The 15,477-nt window shown below is 40.2% G+C and overlaps 1 protein-coding gene across 2 annotated transcripts; it reads right to left on the bottom strand.

Annotated features, from left to right (window-relative positions):
- Positions 1–4,973: 4,973 nt before the first annotated feature.
- On the bottom strand, positions 4,974–13,496 carry LOC148894242 (RCC1 and BTB domain-containing protein 1-like). Of its 2 annotated transcripts, none has more exons than XM_089003075.1 (12): positions 13,340–13,496; positions 12,211–12,382; positions 11,027–11,177; positions 10,784–10,950; positions 9,644–9,802; positions 9,469–9,576; positions 9,257–9,399; positions 7,705–7,895; positions 7,428–7,554; positions 6,308–6,459; positions 5,447–5,577; positions 4,974–5,373 (listed from the first exon to the last, which is right to left on the bottom strand). In XM_089003075.1, exons 2-12 carry the CDS (start codon positions 12,334–12,336, stop codon positions 5,233–5,235), a joined length of 1,596 nt encoding a protein of 531 aa, XP_088859201.1. In that variant the 5' UTR covers positions 12,337–12,382; positions 13,340–13,496; the 3' UTR covers positions 4,974–5,232. The 2 variants fall into 2 exon arrangements, with proteins under 2 accessions (XP_088859201.1, XP_088859200.1); XM_089003074.1 differs by having other exon boundaries at positions 12,211–12,395.
- Positions 13,497–15,477: the final 1,981 nt, after the last annotated feature.

The following is a 15,477-nucleotide window of genomic DNA, read 5'->3' on the forward strand; positions in this document are numbered from 1 at the left end:
ATGTATAGTAAGGCATTTTTGGCCGAAAAAAACGACCATGTATAGTAAGGCATTTTTGGCCGAAAAAAACGACCATGTATAGTAAGGCGTTTTTTCGCAGAAAAAAACGACCATGTATACTAAGGCATTTTTAGCCGAAAAAAACGACCATGTATAGTAAGGCATTTTTAGCCGAAAAAAACGACCATGTATAGTAAGGCATTTTTGGCCGAAAAAAACGACCATGTATAGTAAGGCATTTTTGGCCGAAAAAAACGACCATGTATAGTAAGGAGTTTTTTCGCAGAAAAAAACGACCATGTATAGTAAGGCATTTTTAGCCGAAAAAAACGACCATGTATAGTATGGCATTTTTAGCCGAAAAAAACGACCATGTATAGTAAGGCATTTTTGCCCGAAAAAAACGACCATGTATAGTAAGGCATTTTTGGCCGAAAAAAACGACCATGTATAGTAAGGCACTTTTGGCCGAAAAAAAACGACCATGTATAGTAAGGCATTTTTAGCCGAAAAAAAATGACCATGTATAGTAAGGCATTTTTGGCCGAAAAAAACGACCATGTATACTAAGGCATTTTTAGCCGAAAAAAACGACCATGTATAGTAAGGCATTTTTAGCCGAAAAAAACGACCATGTATAGTAAGGCATTTTTGGCCGAAAAAAACGACCATGTATAGTAAGGCATTTTTGGCCGAAAAAAACGACCATGTATAGTAAGGCGTTTTTTCGCAGAAAAAAACGACCATGTATAGTAAGGCGTTTTTTCGCAGAAAAAAACGACCATGTATAGTAAGGCATTTTTTTGCAGAAAAAAACGACCATGTATAGTAAGGCATTTTTGGCCGAAAAAAACGACCATGTATAGTAAGGCATTTTTGGCCGAAAAAAACGACCATGTATAGTAAGGCATTTTTAGCCGAAAAAAACGACCATGTATAGTAAGGCATTTTTAGCCGAAAAAAACGACCATGTATAGTAAGGCACTTTTGGCCGAAAAAAATGACCATGTATCGTAAGGCATTTTTGGCCGAAAAAAAACGATCATGTATAGTAAGGCGTTTTTTCGCAGAAAAAAAACGACCATGTATAGTAAGGCATTTTTGGCCGAAAAAAAACGACCATGTATAGTTAGGCGTTTTTGGCCGAAAAAAACGACCATGTATAGTAAGGCGTTTTTGGCCGAAAAAAACGACCATGTATAGTAAGGCGTTTTTTCGCAGAAAAAAACGACCATGTATAGTAAGGCATTTTTTTGCAGAAAAAAACGACCATGTATAGTAAGGCATTTTTAGCCGAAATAAACGACCATGTATAGTAAGGCATTTTTGGCCGAAAAAAACGACCATGTATACTAAGGCATTTTTAGCCGAAAAAAACGACCATGTATAGTAAGGCATTTTTAGCCGAAAAAAACGACCATGTATAGTAAGGCATTTTTGCCCGAAAAAAAGGACCATGTATAGTAAGGCATTTTTGCCCGAAAAAAACGACCATGTATAGTAAGGCCTTTTTTCGCAGAAAAAAACGACCATGTATAGTAAGGCATTTTTTTGCAGAAAAAAACGACCATGTATAGTAAGGCATTTTTAGCCGAAAAAAACGACCATGTATAGTAAGGCATTTTTTTGCAGAAAAAAACGACCATGTATACTAAGGCATTTTTGGCCGAAAAAAACGACCATGTATAGTAAGGCATTTTTGGCCGAAAAAAACGACCATGTATAGTAAGGCGTTTTTTCGCAGAAAAAAACGACCATGTATAGTAAGGCGTTTTTTCGCAGAAAAAAACGACCATGTATAGTAAGGCATTTTTTTGCAGAAAAGAACGACCATGTATAGTAAGGCATTTTTGGCCGAAAAAAACGACCATGTATAGTAAGGCGTTTTTAGCCGAAAAAAACGACCATGTATAGTAAGGCATTTTTGCCCGAAAAAAACGACCATGTATAGTAAGGCGTTTTTTCACAGAAAAAAACGACCATGTATAGTAAGGCATTTTTTTGCAGAAAAAAACGACCATGTATAGTAAGGCATTTTTAGCCGAAAAAAACGACCATGTATAGTAAGGCATTTTTGGCCGAAAAAAACGACCATGTATAGTAAGGCATTTTTGGCCGAAAAAAACGACCATGTATAGTAAGGCATTTTTAGGCAAAAAAATGACCATGTATAGTAAGGCATTTTTTGCCGAAAAAAACGACCATGTATAGTAAGGCGTTTTTAGCCGAAAAAAACGACCATGTATAGTAAGGCATTTTTGGCCGAAAAAAACGACCATGTATAGTAAGGCATTTTTGGCCGAAAAAAACGACCATGTATAGTAAGGCATTTTTAGGCAAAAAAATGACCATGTATAGTAAGGCATTTTTGGCCGAAAAAAAAACGACCATGTATAGTAAGGCATTTTTCGCAGAAAAAAATGATCATGTATAGTAAGGCATTTTTTTGCAGAAAAAAACGACCATGTATAGTAAGGCATTTTTAGCCGAAAAAAACGACCATGTATAGTAAGGTATTTTTGGCCGAAAAAAACGACCATGTATAGTAAGGCATTTTTAGCCGAAAAAAACGACCATGTATAGAAAGGCATTTTTGGCCGAAAAAAACGACCATGTATAGTAAGGCATTTTTAGCCGAAAAAAACGACCATGTATAGTAAGGCGTTTTTGGCCGAAAAAAACGACCATGTATAGTAAGGCATTTTTAGGCAAAAAAATGACCATGTATAGTAAGGCATTTTTAGCCGAAAAAAACGACCATGTATAGTAAGGCGTTTTTAGCCGAAAAAAACGACCATGTATAGTAAGGCATTTTTGGCCGAAAAAAACGACCATGTATAGTAAGGCATTTTTGGCCGAAAAAAAACGACCATGTATAGTAAGGCATTTTTAGGCAAAAAAATGACCATGTATAGTAAGGCATTTTTGGCCGAAAAAAAAACGACCATGTATAGTAAGGCATTTTTCGCAGAAAAAAAATGATCATGTATAGTAAGGCATTTTTTTGCAGAAAAAAACGACCATGTATAGTAAGGCATTTTTAGCCGAAAAAAACGACCATGTATAGTAAGGTATTTTTGGCCGAAAAAAACGACCATGTATAGTAAGGCATTTTTAGCCGAAAAAAACGACCATGTATAGTAAGGCATTTTTGGCCGAAAAAAACGACCATGTATAGTAAGGCATTTTTAGCCGAAAAAAACGACCATGTATAGTAAGGCGTTTTTGGCCGAAAAAAACGACCATGTATAGTAAGGCATTTTTAGGCAAAAAAATGACCATGTATAGTAAGGCATTTTTGGCCGAAAAAAACGACCATGTATAGTAAGGCATTTTTAGCCGAAAAAAACGACCATGTATTGTAAGGCGTTTTTTCGCCAAAAAAAACGACCATGTATAGTAAGGCGTTTTTTCGCAGAAAAAAACGACCATGTATAGTAAGGCATTTTTAGGCAAAAAAATGACCATGTATAGTAAGGCATTTTTGGCCGAAAAAAAACGACCACGTATAGTAAGGCATTTTTAGCCCAAAAAAATTGCATGCAATTTCTTTCTTTGCCACCAACGTAGCCACAGAGCTCAATATTTTTGCCAATATCCGCAAATGAATCCCTAAACTAACCACAAGTGACATTGATGAAAACAGAACACAAGATGGACGCGGCGACCTTCTGGCGCCATTGCAACACGGCGGGATGCACGGACGCCATCTTTAACGATTACCTCACACACATGAAGGACGTCTCGCTGAGGATTCAAAACGGGCAGGCCACCCAAAAAGGTGATTGACTCGTCTCCTTGAGACCCTCCCGAAAAATTATAATAATAATAATAATAATAATAATACAAATAACAATAAAAATAACAATACTAATAATGATAATGATATAATGATGATATGATAATAATCATAATGAAAATAATAATAAAAATAATAAATAATAAAATAATAATAATGATGATATAATGATAATAATCATCATTTAAAAAAAAAAATAATAAAATAATTATAAAAATAATAATAAAATACAAATAAATAATAATCATAATGGTAATAATAGTAATGATAATAATTGTAATAATAATTATATAAATGATGATAATAATAATAATAATGGTAATAATAATGATAATAATAATAATAATTATTATTATACTCATTGCTGTTTTCTCTAGAATTCACGATGGCATTCCAAGTGATGATGGCCTCAGGCAAAATGACAGAACTGCTGAGAAAACAGCTAACAGGTCTGATTGGGAACTTTTTGTAACTTTCAGTTTTACGACTATTTTCCTCACAAACATGTTTTTGTTTTTTGGGGCGAATTAATATTTCTCAATATCATCATCGCTTCAGGTGTGAATGTCACCTTTTGTGCTTTCGACAGAGTTGGAGCAGAAAGAAGTGACGGTGAAAAAATCACTGGCGGCGATGCAACAAGTCATGTCTTTGCTGAGGAGTTGACATGGCAACCAAATCAGCGCTACTCACTGTTTGTTGGTCCTCACATGAAATTTATTGTTCGCTGGATATTTCCAGATTTTAGTCTGTATCACTGAAGCCCATTGTGAAATTTAAAAAAAAAAAAAAAAACGTCATTACAGTGTCGTTCCAAAATGTCACTCGCTTTTGACACACTTGGCCACAAAACTGCAGAGTTAAAGGACAACCGACACCATTTTTTTGTTTCCTAAATGACATCAGAATAACTTTTTATAGCATCTAAAATAGCCGCAGGCTGATATTTTTAGTCAAATGCAAAACACCAATAACAAAGTATGCCAAAACTGCCACAAAATATGCTCAGAAATGGCGAGATTCAGAAAGTCCCGCCCCCTTGTTCGTGACGTCACTATTGGTCACAAACTGCCTTGCTCCAGAATCAAAACAAATGGCTTCAGAGAGCATCGTCTCCGAATCTGAACTCTCTGAAGCCATAGTTTTGATTCTGGAGCAAGGCAGTTTGTGACCAATAGTGACGTCACGAACAAGGGGGCGGGACTTCCATTTTGTGGCAGTTTTGGGACACTTTAAGTCATTTTTATTGGTGTTTTGCATTTGACTAAAACTATCATCCTGCGTGTTTTGGCTATTTTAGATGCTACAAAACGTTTTTCTGATGTCAGTTAGCAAACAAAAAAAAAATGGTGTCGGTTGTCCTTTAAGTGCCTAAAATTTCCTTGTATATGTTTCGTGAATCAATCGATGTTCCTGAATGCACCATTTCCAGATCAATTCTTGAAGGCGCCGCATTGGCCGGCTCGACACATAAAATCCTTGAGTAAATGGCCGTCAATCTGTCCGAAAGCATCCGTCTGCGTCACTCGCGTCAGATGGTTGACGCAAAACTTGAAGCAGAATTCCTCCAGATCCTGAGGAGCCAACAATCCAAGCACAATTTCAATCAACGGCGTGAAGGTCAACGCAAGGTCAAAAGGGGCAAACCTCGGCGTCGTAGCGAACGGCGGCCGACAGCAACGTGAAGGCGTTTTCCACCGTGATGCCGCTTTTGATGAGATGCTGGCAAAGACGCTTCAGGCGCTTCTCGCAGTACGACGTGGCCAAGTCCAAAAGTCCTGCGCAGCCAATATTTCACTTTCATAATCATACATTTCATGTCGAAGCGCCTTTCAAAACTCTCTCTTTACAGTCACAGGATTTTTTTTCTCTGTGGGTTAGCAGAGGCAGCCACAGGCGCCAGCGTTCACTCAACCCACTCATAGAAAGCTAACTCGCCAGCTAATAGCTAGCTTGCAAGCCAGCCAGATATATAATAGATAGCTCACTAGATAGCTAGCGAGCTAGCTACATAGCTAATTGATAGCTAGCAAACAAACAAGGACACTTTACAGACAAGCATAGATACTATAAATAATAATAATACATTTCATTTCTAAGCGCCTTTCAAAACTAGCAAGGTCACTTTACAGTCACAGGATCAGTTTTTCTGTGGGTGAGCAGCGGTAGCCACACGCACCAGCTTTCACTCAACCCCAAAGTAACTCAGACAGAAAGATAGCTCGCCAGCTAATAGATACAGTCGTTAATAGATAGCTACCTAGCCAGATAGATAGCTAAATGATAGCTAGCTAGACAGCTAATAGTTAGCAAATAGACAGCTACGTAGCTAGCTAGACTCTCACAAGTCTTCTCTCATAAGGAATTCTGACAAACGGAAACAAATATTGTATAAAATACAATTAAAAATAAAATTCAATTCTAAATAGAGTAATAGGGGGGCATGGTTAGACTAGAAAGGACCGAGTGCAGTTTCCATCTGCGTTGTTTTTTTTTGGCGTTTCTCACCGATAGCGTCCTCCGGTGGCAGCTCAACGTTATCCGTGTAGAGGAACTCCAGAAAGGAACGATAAACCGGGAAGGAGAACTGGTCGATTTCGATCACTTCCTTCAGATCTTCGTTCCAGTGCGACTGGAACATGGAGCGGAAGTGTTCACACCTGGAACACAAAAGGGCAAATCACAGAATGCTTGAATTTGCAAATCAAATGCGTGTTACAACAACAACAAAAAATCGCAAGTTCAAAATCTGTAGGAAGTTAAAGGACAACTGACACCATTTTTTTGTTCCCTAACTGACATCAGAAAAACGTTTGATCGCATCTAAAATACCCCAAAAACACAGGATGATATTTTTACTCAAATGCAAAACACCAATAAAAATGACTTCAAGTGTCCCAAAACTGCCACAAAATGAGCTCGGAAGTGGCGAGATTCAGAAAGTCCCGCCCCCTTGTTCATGACGTCACGTAAGGAAACTCCTTCACAAACTGCCTTGCTCCAGAATCAAAACAATGGCTTCAGAGAGTTCAGATTGGGAGAAAATGCTTTCTGGTTACTCATCCAGTTATGAATATTGATTCAAATAGTTCCGAAGAGGAAAGCATCAATGTTTGCAATCGATTCAAGAAGTCCTTCCGTATCAATTCGAGCCATCTGGACTCCAATGTAGCGTCCCAGAAAATGCACAAGATGGCGCCCAAGCTCCGTTGGAAATGGGCTGATTTGTCTGCTGGGAATTTGTGTCAATTTACACCTTCTTTATGCGTGTTACCGCAATTGGCTGCAACACACAACGATTCGCCATCACGTTATTTATGTAGTTTTCCTTCTAATTTCGCCATCAACACTGTTTTCAGATGGGAAAAAAAGTACCCAAAATGCATTGTGTGTCGCTTTCTCGGTCAGGGGCGTTCCCTCTGTGACGTCACATAGAGCATCGGCATCAACTGGAAAACAAGACTTCCTGAATATTCAGCGTGAGTCTTAAAAGGGAAAATATGCGGTGGAATCTTTGTCAAATACGCTCAGTAGAAGTGATTTTACAAATGATGGACGCAACTTGTCCGGCGGTGTCGGTTGTCCTTTAATTCAAAGCTTGACTGAATACCTTGAAGGGAAGTCTGACCTGATTTTAAGAACGGCTTTGTGGACGTGGATGTATTTGCCCTCCACGCAGAATTTGAGGTCGGCCGTCTCGGGGTTGTCAAATTCCTTCTTGAGGGACTGAGCCACCGTCAGAAAGTCGTCAAACTCTGCAAAAAACATCAGAAGACGTCATCCCGAAAGCGCTTCTTGGATTTCAGAAGGCCGTTTTCTTCCATAGAAGCACATTTTCTTCCATGGCGGCGACTGAAATTGCGTATGAATGTTGACATTTCCGTTTCATCGAGTATCTATCTCACCGATGGACAGAAGCCTCCACATCACCGGGGGCGTAGCAAAGCATGCAAAAACGTCATCGGTGCAAGTGAAGCGCGTGAGGTGGGGCAACGCGATGGACTGACCCCTGCACTGACCCCACATGTACACTCGGCCGTTCTGCATCTTGGCGGCCGACGTGTGCGTGGAGTGACAGGCGGCCACCTCCACGATCCTGCACAGAAAACAAAAGCCGGTGTTGTTTTTGTGTCTATTAGCGGAAGGCAGAGGTCGGCGACCCCCGGGGCGCTGGGTTATTTGGTCACCATGACTTCAAGATACAGTGATCCCTCGGTTTACGAACCTCTTGGCTTACAAACTTTTTGGTTTACGAATGTTACATTTATGAACATTTTACCTTGGCATACAAACTATTTTTCGGGATACACACGGAGCTGCCACAATGAGTGACGTGTCATTCTCGAACGAGCCCGTTCTCCTAACAAGAAAATGGCAGCCGGCATTATACAGTTCAGTTTATTTCTTTAATTATAATAAAATAGCACATTTATTATACATAAAATAAGGTATATTTTGTGTCGTTTTAAGGCTTATTTAGTAGAAAATTACGTTTCATGGGGACCTGGGAACGGATTATTCTCATTTTAATGGTTTCCTATGGGGAATTAATTTTTGGGATACACACTTTTCGCCTTACACACTCTGTCTGGGAGCCAATTAAGTTCGTGACCCAAAGTATCACTGTACAGTGATACCCCAGCTTACGAACTTAATTGGTTCCCAGAAAGTGTGTATAAGGCAAAAAGTTTGTCTGCCGAACCGTCATTTCCCATAAGAAACCATTAAAATGAGAATAATCCGTTCCCAGGTCCCCATAAAATATAATGTTCTACAAAATAAGCCTTAAAACTACACAAAATAGTCGTTATTTTATGTAAAATAAATGTGCTATTGGATTGTAGTGAAAGTAATAAACTGTACTGTATAATAAAGTCGTTTTATTGATCTTCGTGATGGTCGATGATGTCGTTTTGCTTCCTAAATGACATCAGAAAAACGTTGCTGTGCTTTCTCGGCGATAATACCCTGCCTCACACTGTCCCCTGCTAGCTGCTTTTGATTAATCCAAATCAACAGAAGTTTTTCAACCTCTTCTATTGCCTGAGAAGGTTGCTTAGACAACACAGAAACACCACACGTAGCGATGGTTGACTTAGCGTACTAGTACTGGGACGCTAAGTTACACAAACGCACACCTCGTTGGCGTTTTTCAATGATCTTCTTCTTCTTCTTTTCTTTTGCGTCCTCTTCGGCTTAACAGTAGCCCGTGGTGGGGTCTTTTTTGCTCCCATAATAGCAAAAGTACTCCTTGGACTAATTTAGGACTTGGTAAACAGGAAGAGCTCATTCGCCAGGTTACAAATCTATCAGGTCATGGAAAGACAACCCATTAAAAATGTCTACGTTCTGTTGGTTGCTGGATGTTGGTGCTCGGGACGTCCAGGGGCGTGGTATTCAAATCAAGAAGATTATGTTGAAGTCACGTCCGACTTCAATTTTCGGATTTTGTCGCACCTTCCCTTGTCGCTCATGATCCGCACGGGGCTCAGCTGGTTGCTCTTGTTGCCCGTGCCCAGTTGGCCGTACGTGTTGGCGCCCCAAGCGTACAGGATGCCCTCGTCCGTCAGCGCTAACGCGTGCGCGTACCCGCATACGATCTGGAAGGGAGATAATAATAACGTTAGGCATGGGCGAGGCGCGCTCCCTTTTAGTAAGCGAGCCCTCACCTGCTGCACACACAAAGCCTGCAAAGCGAGGATTCGAGACGGAGCCAGCTGGTTGCCGTTATTGCCCAGTCCCAGCTGACCGTTGCCGTTGTAGCCCCAGGCGTACACCTGCGCAAAAGGGAGGGAACGACGTCCCGCCGGGGAAGGAAGATCGTACGGTTGCCTCGGGGCTCACCTGGCCGTCGTCCGCCAGCGCCGCCGACGACGTGTGGCCGCACGCGATGCCCACCGCAAACTTGCTCTGGAGGCCGCTGGAAACGCGACGCGGCTCAGGCTGAGTCGCCGTGGAACCCGAGCCCACCTGCCCGCAGCTGTTGTAGCCCCAGGCGTATACCTGACGCCAGGGAAGCGAGGAGGGAAGAAAGGAAGGAAGGAAGGGAAAGAAGGAATTGAGGAAGAAGGAAGGAAGGAAGGAAAAAAATGGAAGGGAAGGAAGGAAAGAAGGAATGGAGGAAGAAAGGAAGGAAAGAAGTAAAAAAGAAATGGAAGAAATTGTAGGAAGGAAGGAAGGAAGGAAGGAAGGAAGGGAAAGAAGGAATGGAGGAAGAAGGAAGGAAAGAAGTACAAAAGAAATGGAAGAGAAGGAAGGAAGGGAAAATGGAAGGAAGTAAATAAAGAAGGGAGGAAGAAAGGAAGGAAGGGAAAGAAGGAATGGAGGAAGAAGGAAGGAAACAAGTAAAAAAGAAATGGAAGAGAAGGAAGGAAGGAAAAATGGAAGGAAGTAAATAAAGAAGGGAGGAAGAAAGGAAGGAAGGGAAAGAAGGAATGGAGGAAGAAGGAAGGAAACAAGTAAAAAAGAAATGGAAGAGAAGGAAGGAAGGAAGGAAAAATGGAAGGAAGGAAGGAAGGAAATAAAGAAGGGAGGAAGAAAGGAAGGAAAAAATGGAAGGAAGGAAGGATGAATGGAAAAAAATGAAGAAAGGAAGGAAGTAAATAAAGAAGGGAGGAAGAAAGGAAGGTACGAAGGAAGGAAAGAAAGAAGAAAGGGATGAAGAAATGGAAGGAAGAAAGAAAAGTAGGGAGGAAGAAAGAAATAGAAGTAAGGGGGAAGGAAGGAGGGAAGAAATGAAGGATGGAAAAAAGATATAGAAGGAAGGAATGGAAGAAGAAAGAAATTGAAGGAAGGGAGGAATGGAAGGAATAGAAAAAAAGGAAGGAAAGTAGGGAGGAAGAAAGAAAGAAAGGAATGGAAGAAATGAATTGAAGAAAGCATGGAAAGAAGAAAGAAATGGAAGGAAGGAAGGAAGTTAGAAAATGAAAGAAGGACATATTTGGTCCAGCTGACGTCTCGCTTTGCACGAGTTGTAGTGAGTACCTCTCCCGATTGGGTGAGCGCCATGGAGTGATGCGAGCCGCACGCCACCTGCGTCACTTTCCCCTTGAGCAGGTTTTCCGACACCAGGATGGGCGTCAGCCCTTGGTTGGTAGTGCCATTCCCCAGCTGGCTGTAGCCGTTGTGCCCCCAAGCAAACAGCTCGCCGTCTGAAAGCGCAAAAGAGTCGCCGTGAAAACCATCAAAGAGGCCATTTTTGGCGGGCCGGCGTTTGGCGATACCGACCGGCGGTGGCCAGCAGGACGTGCGGCCCGCTGCCGTAACTCACGCCGATCACCTTCCTGCCGCTCAGGAAGTCCAGCTTCTTGGGGACGACTGTGCTCAGGTTGTCCCCCGTGCCCAGGCAGGTGCTGGAGTTGAGGCCAATCGCGTACACCTGGACCAAACGCAGCCAATCAAACGAAATGAGATGACCGCAACTCAACCGGCGTTTTTAATCATCGCATTTCATTTTTTATTTCCTCTTTAATTCTTAAATATCATCTTTACAGATGCCGCGGCTGCCGTCTCACCGGTAAAAAACAAAACACGCTCGTTACTGCCTTCAAATTGTCAGTCTACAAGTGTTGCTCCAACAGTTCTGTTTCAATATCCATTGCGTACGCAGTTCCAAAACTGCAATCATCAATGCTAACCATTAGCATGTCAATGGCGTTGTCCCTTATATGTTAGCATGAAGGTAGCAGATCATTCTGAAATGACGTACGTGTAGGTGGCTTAAATATACAGACGCTCCCCTACTTATGAACATTCAAGTTACGAACAACGGTACATATGAACATTTTTGTAGTAACATATGTAGTATTCTCTCCAGTTGTACATGTACACATTTTTATAGAGCATACATTTTATGAAAAGTTATGTAACTTCCGACTTGAGTGAACGCTGGCGCGTGTGGCTGCCGCTGCTCACCCGAAGAGAAAAATATCCTGTGACTGTAAAGTTTCCTTGAGAGTTTTGAAAGGCGCTTATAAATGAAATGTATTATTATTTTATTTTTCAGTACAAACCAATCACTTATACAAGCCTTAAACATACTTATATAAACCTTGAACATACTTATATAACCCTTAAACGTAAATTCCATACAAAATATAGCACTGAAACAACTTACGAACAAATTCACCTTACGAACGACCGTTCGGAACAGAGATGCTGTAAGTTACATTTTGTATTGTCAAGTTAAACTTCATTTAACTTATTATGTCCATGTAGAAACAAACCAATACATGTTACTTATATAAGCCTTAAACATACATTCCATACAAAAGATAGCACTGAAGTAACGAACAAATTCACCTTACAAACGACCGTTCGGAACGTACCTCGTTTGTAAGTTGGGGAGCATCTGTAAGTATTAACTCTCTTTGTTTTGTGTTTACAATGTATACACACACACACACACACACCTCGTTTTCATTGGTGATAAAGATAGCCTCATTGGCGGCCGCGCCAAAAACGCATGCTTTCCAGATGCAGGCCAGGTCTTGGGGCGCCATCACACTGAAGATGGGCCATTTTGCCACGTCCACCATTTTGTCCTTGTGCGTCGGTCAGGTGGTCAGGTGGAGGCTGGCTGTCCTGAAAACAAGATCTGGCAGTATTTTTACAACAAACAACGATGCAGAGATGAGCACACAGAAGGGAATTGGCTGAGCATGTGACCTGCAGATCAAATTTGGGTTAGAGGTTAACAACTAAATCCATCTGACTACTTTTTTCTAGTATATTTAGATTTGTAAGATGTATTCAAAATATGCAACACGGCATTGCAAAATATAGGGAGGGCCTGGACCAGAAAAGAAGCATTAGCATATATATTTCGAGAACTCGCAATTTTATTTCCTAGTATTCAGTGACAGCCATTTTTGATTTCTGACGAATATCTGCCTGCATTCGATCGTTGATATTTGCTCATTTATATTTTGATTGATATTTGTTCTTGTTTAGAATTTCAAAAGCTTTCCAATGGTACTTCTGCCAAAAATTAAGAAAGTTATGATAGTTTAAACTGTCATAAAGAACGCGGTCACAGATTTTCATTGTTTTAACTGGCAGAAAATCCCCTCATATTTCGAACTTTAAAAATGCCATGATTTCCTTATTATTTGTCATAGAACAATAATCTATACATCATTTGAAAGCTATTTAAATTCACTTTAATATGGTATGAGAAACTGTGTGATGAATCTTTATTGGAAAATGTCACATAAAATAAGCGTTCACAACACGCTCCCACATAGACTTATTCGATGAACACGATTAGCAGTTAGTCGTTGCTAAACAGAAGCGGTGAGATTTTGGAATGTGATTTTTTTTCCTCTACATTTCTGCGGGGGGGGGGTTGCAAACGAATGGTGGCAATTGTTACAAACACACAACTCAGCAAAGCGGCTGCAGGGGGAAAACAAAAAAACAGCCGCATACCAAACGAGTAGTTGCTCGATTCAGTCCGTTTGGAAAGTGGCGGCTAAGCGAGTTAGCTTCCTCGCAGACAACGAATACAAATAACTTGTTTTCGTCCAAAAAAAAACTCACCTGTTGCAAATGCGCGCGTGGGCTTGGGGGAAGCCGATGTGATTATTACCTTCAACATGGCACCCGAAGATACGATGTGGCTGTTAGTCACTCATGTTTGCAACAGTCGAGCAGAATCGATAAGCTACCAGTGAGTCCAATTGGCAACTAAACTGAGTTTGCGCAGAGCAGACGCATGTTTCCGGAAGTAACACGATGGCACAGGCAAACTAATCGAGCACAGAGCAGGGGTGTTTGGTTTGAAACGGGATTTAGAATACTACTACTAATAAATAATAATAATAATAATACATTTCATTTTAAGCACATTCCAAAGCTCTCAAGGACACTTTACAGTCACAGACAAGCATAGGTACTATAAAAAATAAAATACAATTCACAGGGATTACGATGGCACAGGCAAACTAATCGATGATAGAGCTGGAGTGTTTGGATTGAAACGGGATTTATAATAATTAATAATAATACATTCCATTTATAAGCGCCTTTCAAAACAAAAAAAATGGATACAGTGGGAACTTGATTTTAATTGGTTCCCAGACAGAGTGTGTAAGGCGAAAAGTGTGTATCCCAAAAATTAATTTCCCATAGGAAACCATTAAAACGAGAATGATGCGTTCTCAGGTCCACACAAAACAATTTTTTTTACTTTTTTTAAACCTTAAAACTACACAAAATATACCTTATTTTATGGATAATAAATGTGCTATAGTATTATGATGAAAGAAATAAACTGTACTGTACAATAAAGTCATTTTATTTACCTTTGTGATGGTCGTTAATGGCTTGATGGAATGGAGTGGCCACTTTCCCCAGCATTAAACACTTGATGAGTAACGTAACCTTCTTCTTTCACCATCTTGAGGAATGATCCTTTGTGTAGGTGCTTTCTCTGCAATAATTTTACCTAGTTCCTCATCAATTGTCTTCTGTTTAGCTGGGTTGATAGCATTTTCTTGTTAGAACGGGCTCGTTCGCGAACGACACATCACTCATTGTGGCAGCTCCGTGCGTATCCCGAAAAATAGTTTGTATGCCAAGGTAGTTTTCATAAATGCAACGTTCGTAAACCGAAAAGTTCGTAAGTCAAGGGGTTCGTAAACTCAGGTATCACTGTATTTTAAAACTTGCAATACAAACTTAATCAGACCACTTTCCGTATTTTTTTCAGGATTTATAATGAGCGATAATTTTTTTAGAGCAGCCTATTTGTTTGAATCTCCCCATACGTTAGTAAGAAACAAACAACAAAAGGACTAAAAACATATATAAATAAAAGGCACCGTGACAGTTTTTTTCCCCAACTCATATTTGTCTTTAATATGCACAAGAGTCGAAAGCATCACTGAGCCACCTTAAAGAGAGAAGAAGAGTTCAATCTAAAATTTATAAAAAGATAGAAACAATCAGAGGCCAAAACGCTGTCTGTTGCTTTTTTTCTTCTAAGTATTCATTTTAAAACAACTTTTTTTTTCTTTCAAGAGCAAGTAAAAATCTTGCAACAAACATAAGCTTGTATCCAAATGCGGGTACAAGACCAAAAAAAATAATAATTGTGAATCTTTAAAGTGGCTCGGTCTAGTCTGCTAGTGGATTTCTGTACACCCTCGTTCTACAATTTTGTTCCGTTATAAACAACTAGCAACCTCCGAGCTCGCATCCTCAGTAGTTAGCAGCTGAGCAGAGGAGCATTTAAAGGACAACCGACAATCACTTTTTTGTTTTCCGACTGACATCAGAAAAACGTTTTATAGCATCTAAAATACCCAAAACACGCAGTAGAATATTTTTAGTCAAATGCAAAACATCAATAAAAATGACTTAAAGTGTCCAAAATCTGCAAAAAAAAAAAAAAAAAGAAACCCTGAAGTGGCCAGTTTCAGAAGGTCCCGCCCCCTTGTTCGTGGCGTCACCGCAAGATGTCTTGCCTTGCTGGAGAATCAAAACAATGGCTTCAGATTCGGAAAAGATGCTTTCTTGTTACTAATCCTCTTATGAATATGATTCAAATAGTTCTAAAGAGGAAAGTTTTCAATCGATTAAATAATTTATTCTGTGCCATTTTGAGGTATCTGGGGGCGGGAAATGCAGCACCAAAAACAGGCAGAAAATGGCGACAAAGCTCCGTGTAAGGAATT

The sequence above is a fragment of the Hippocampus bargibanti genome, linkage group LG08 (assembly GCF_051943395.1).
Source record: "Hippocampus bargibanti isolate YZ-2025 linkage group LG08, ASM5194339v1, whole genome shotgun sequence".
NCBI classification, from domain to species: Eukaryota; Metazoa; Chordata; class Actinopteri; order Syngnathiformes; family Syngnathidae; genus Hippocampus; species Hippocampus bargibanti.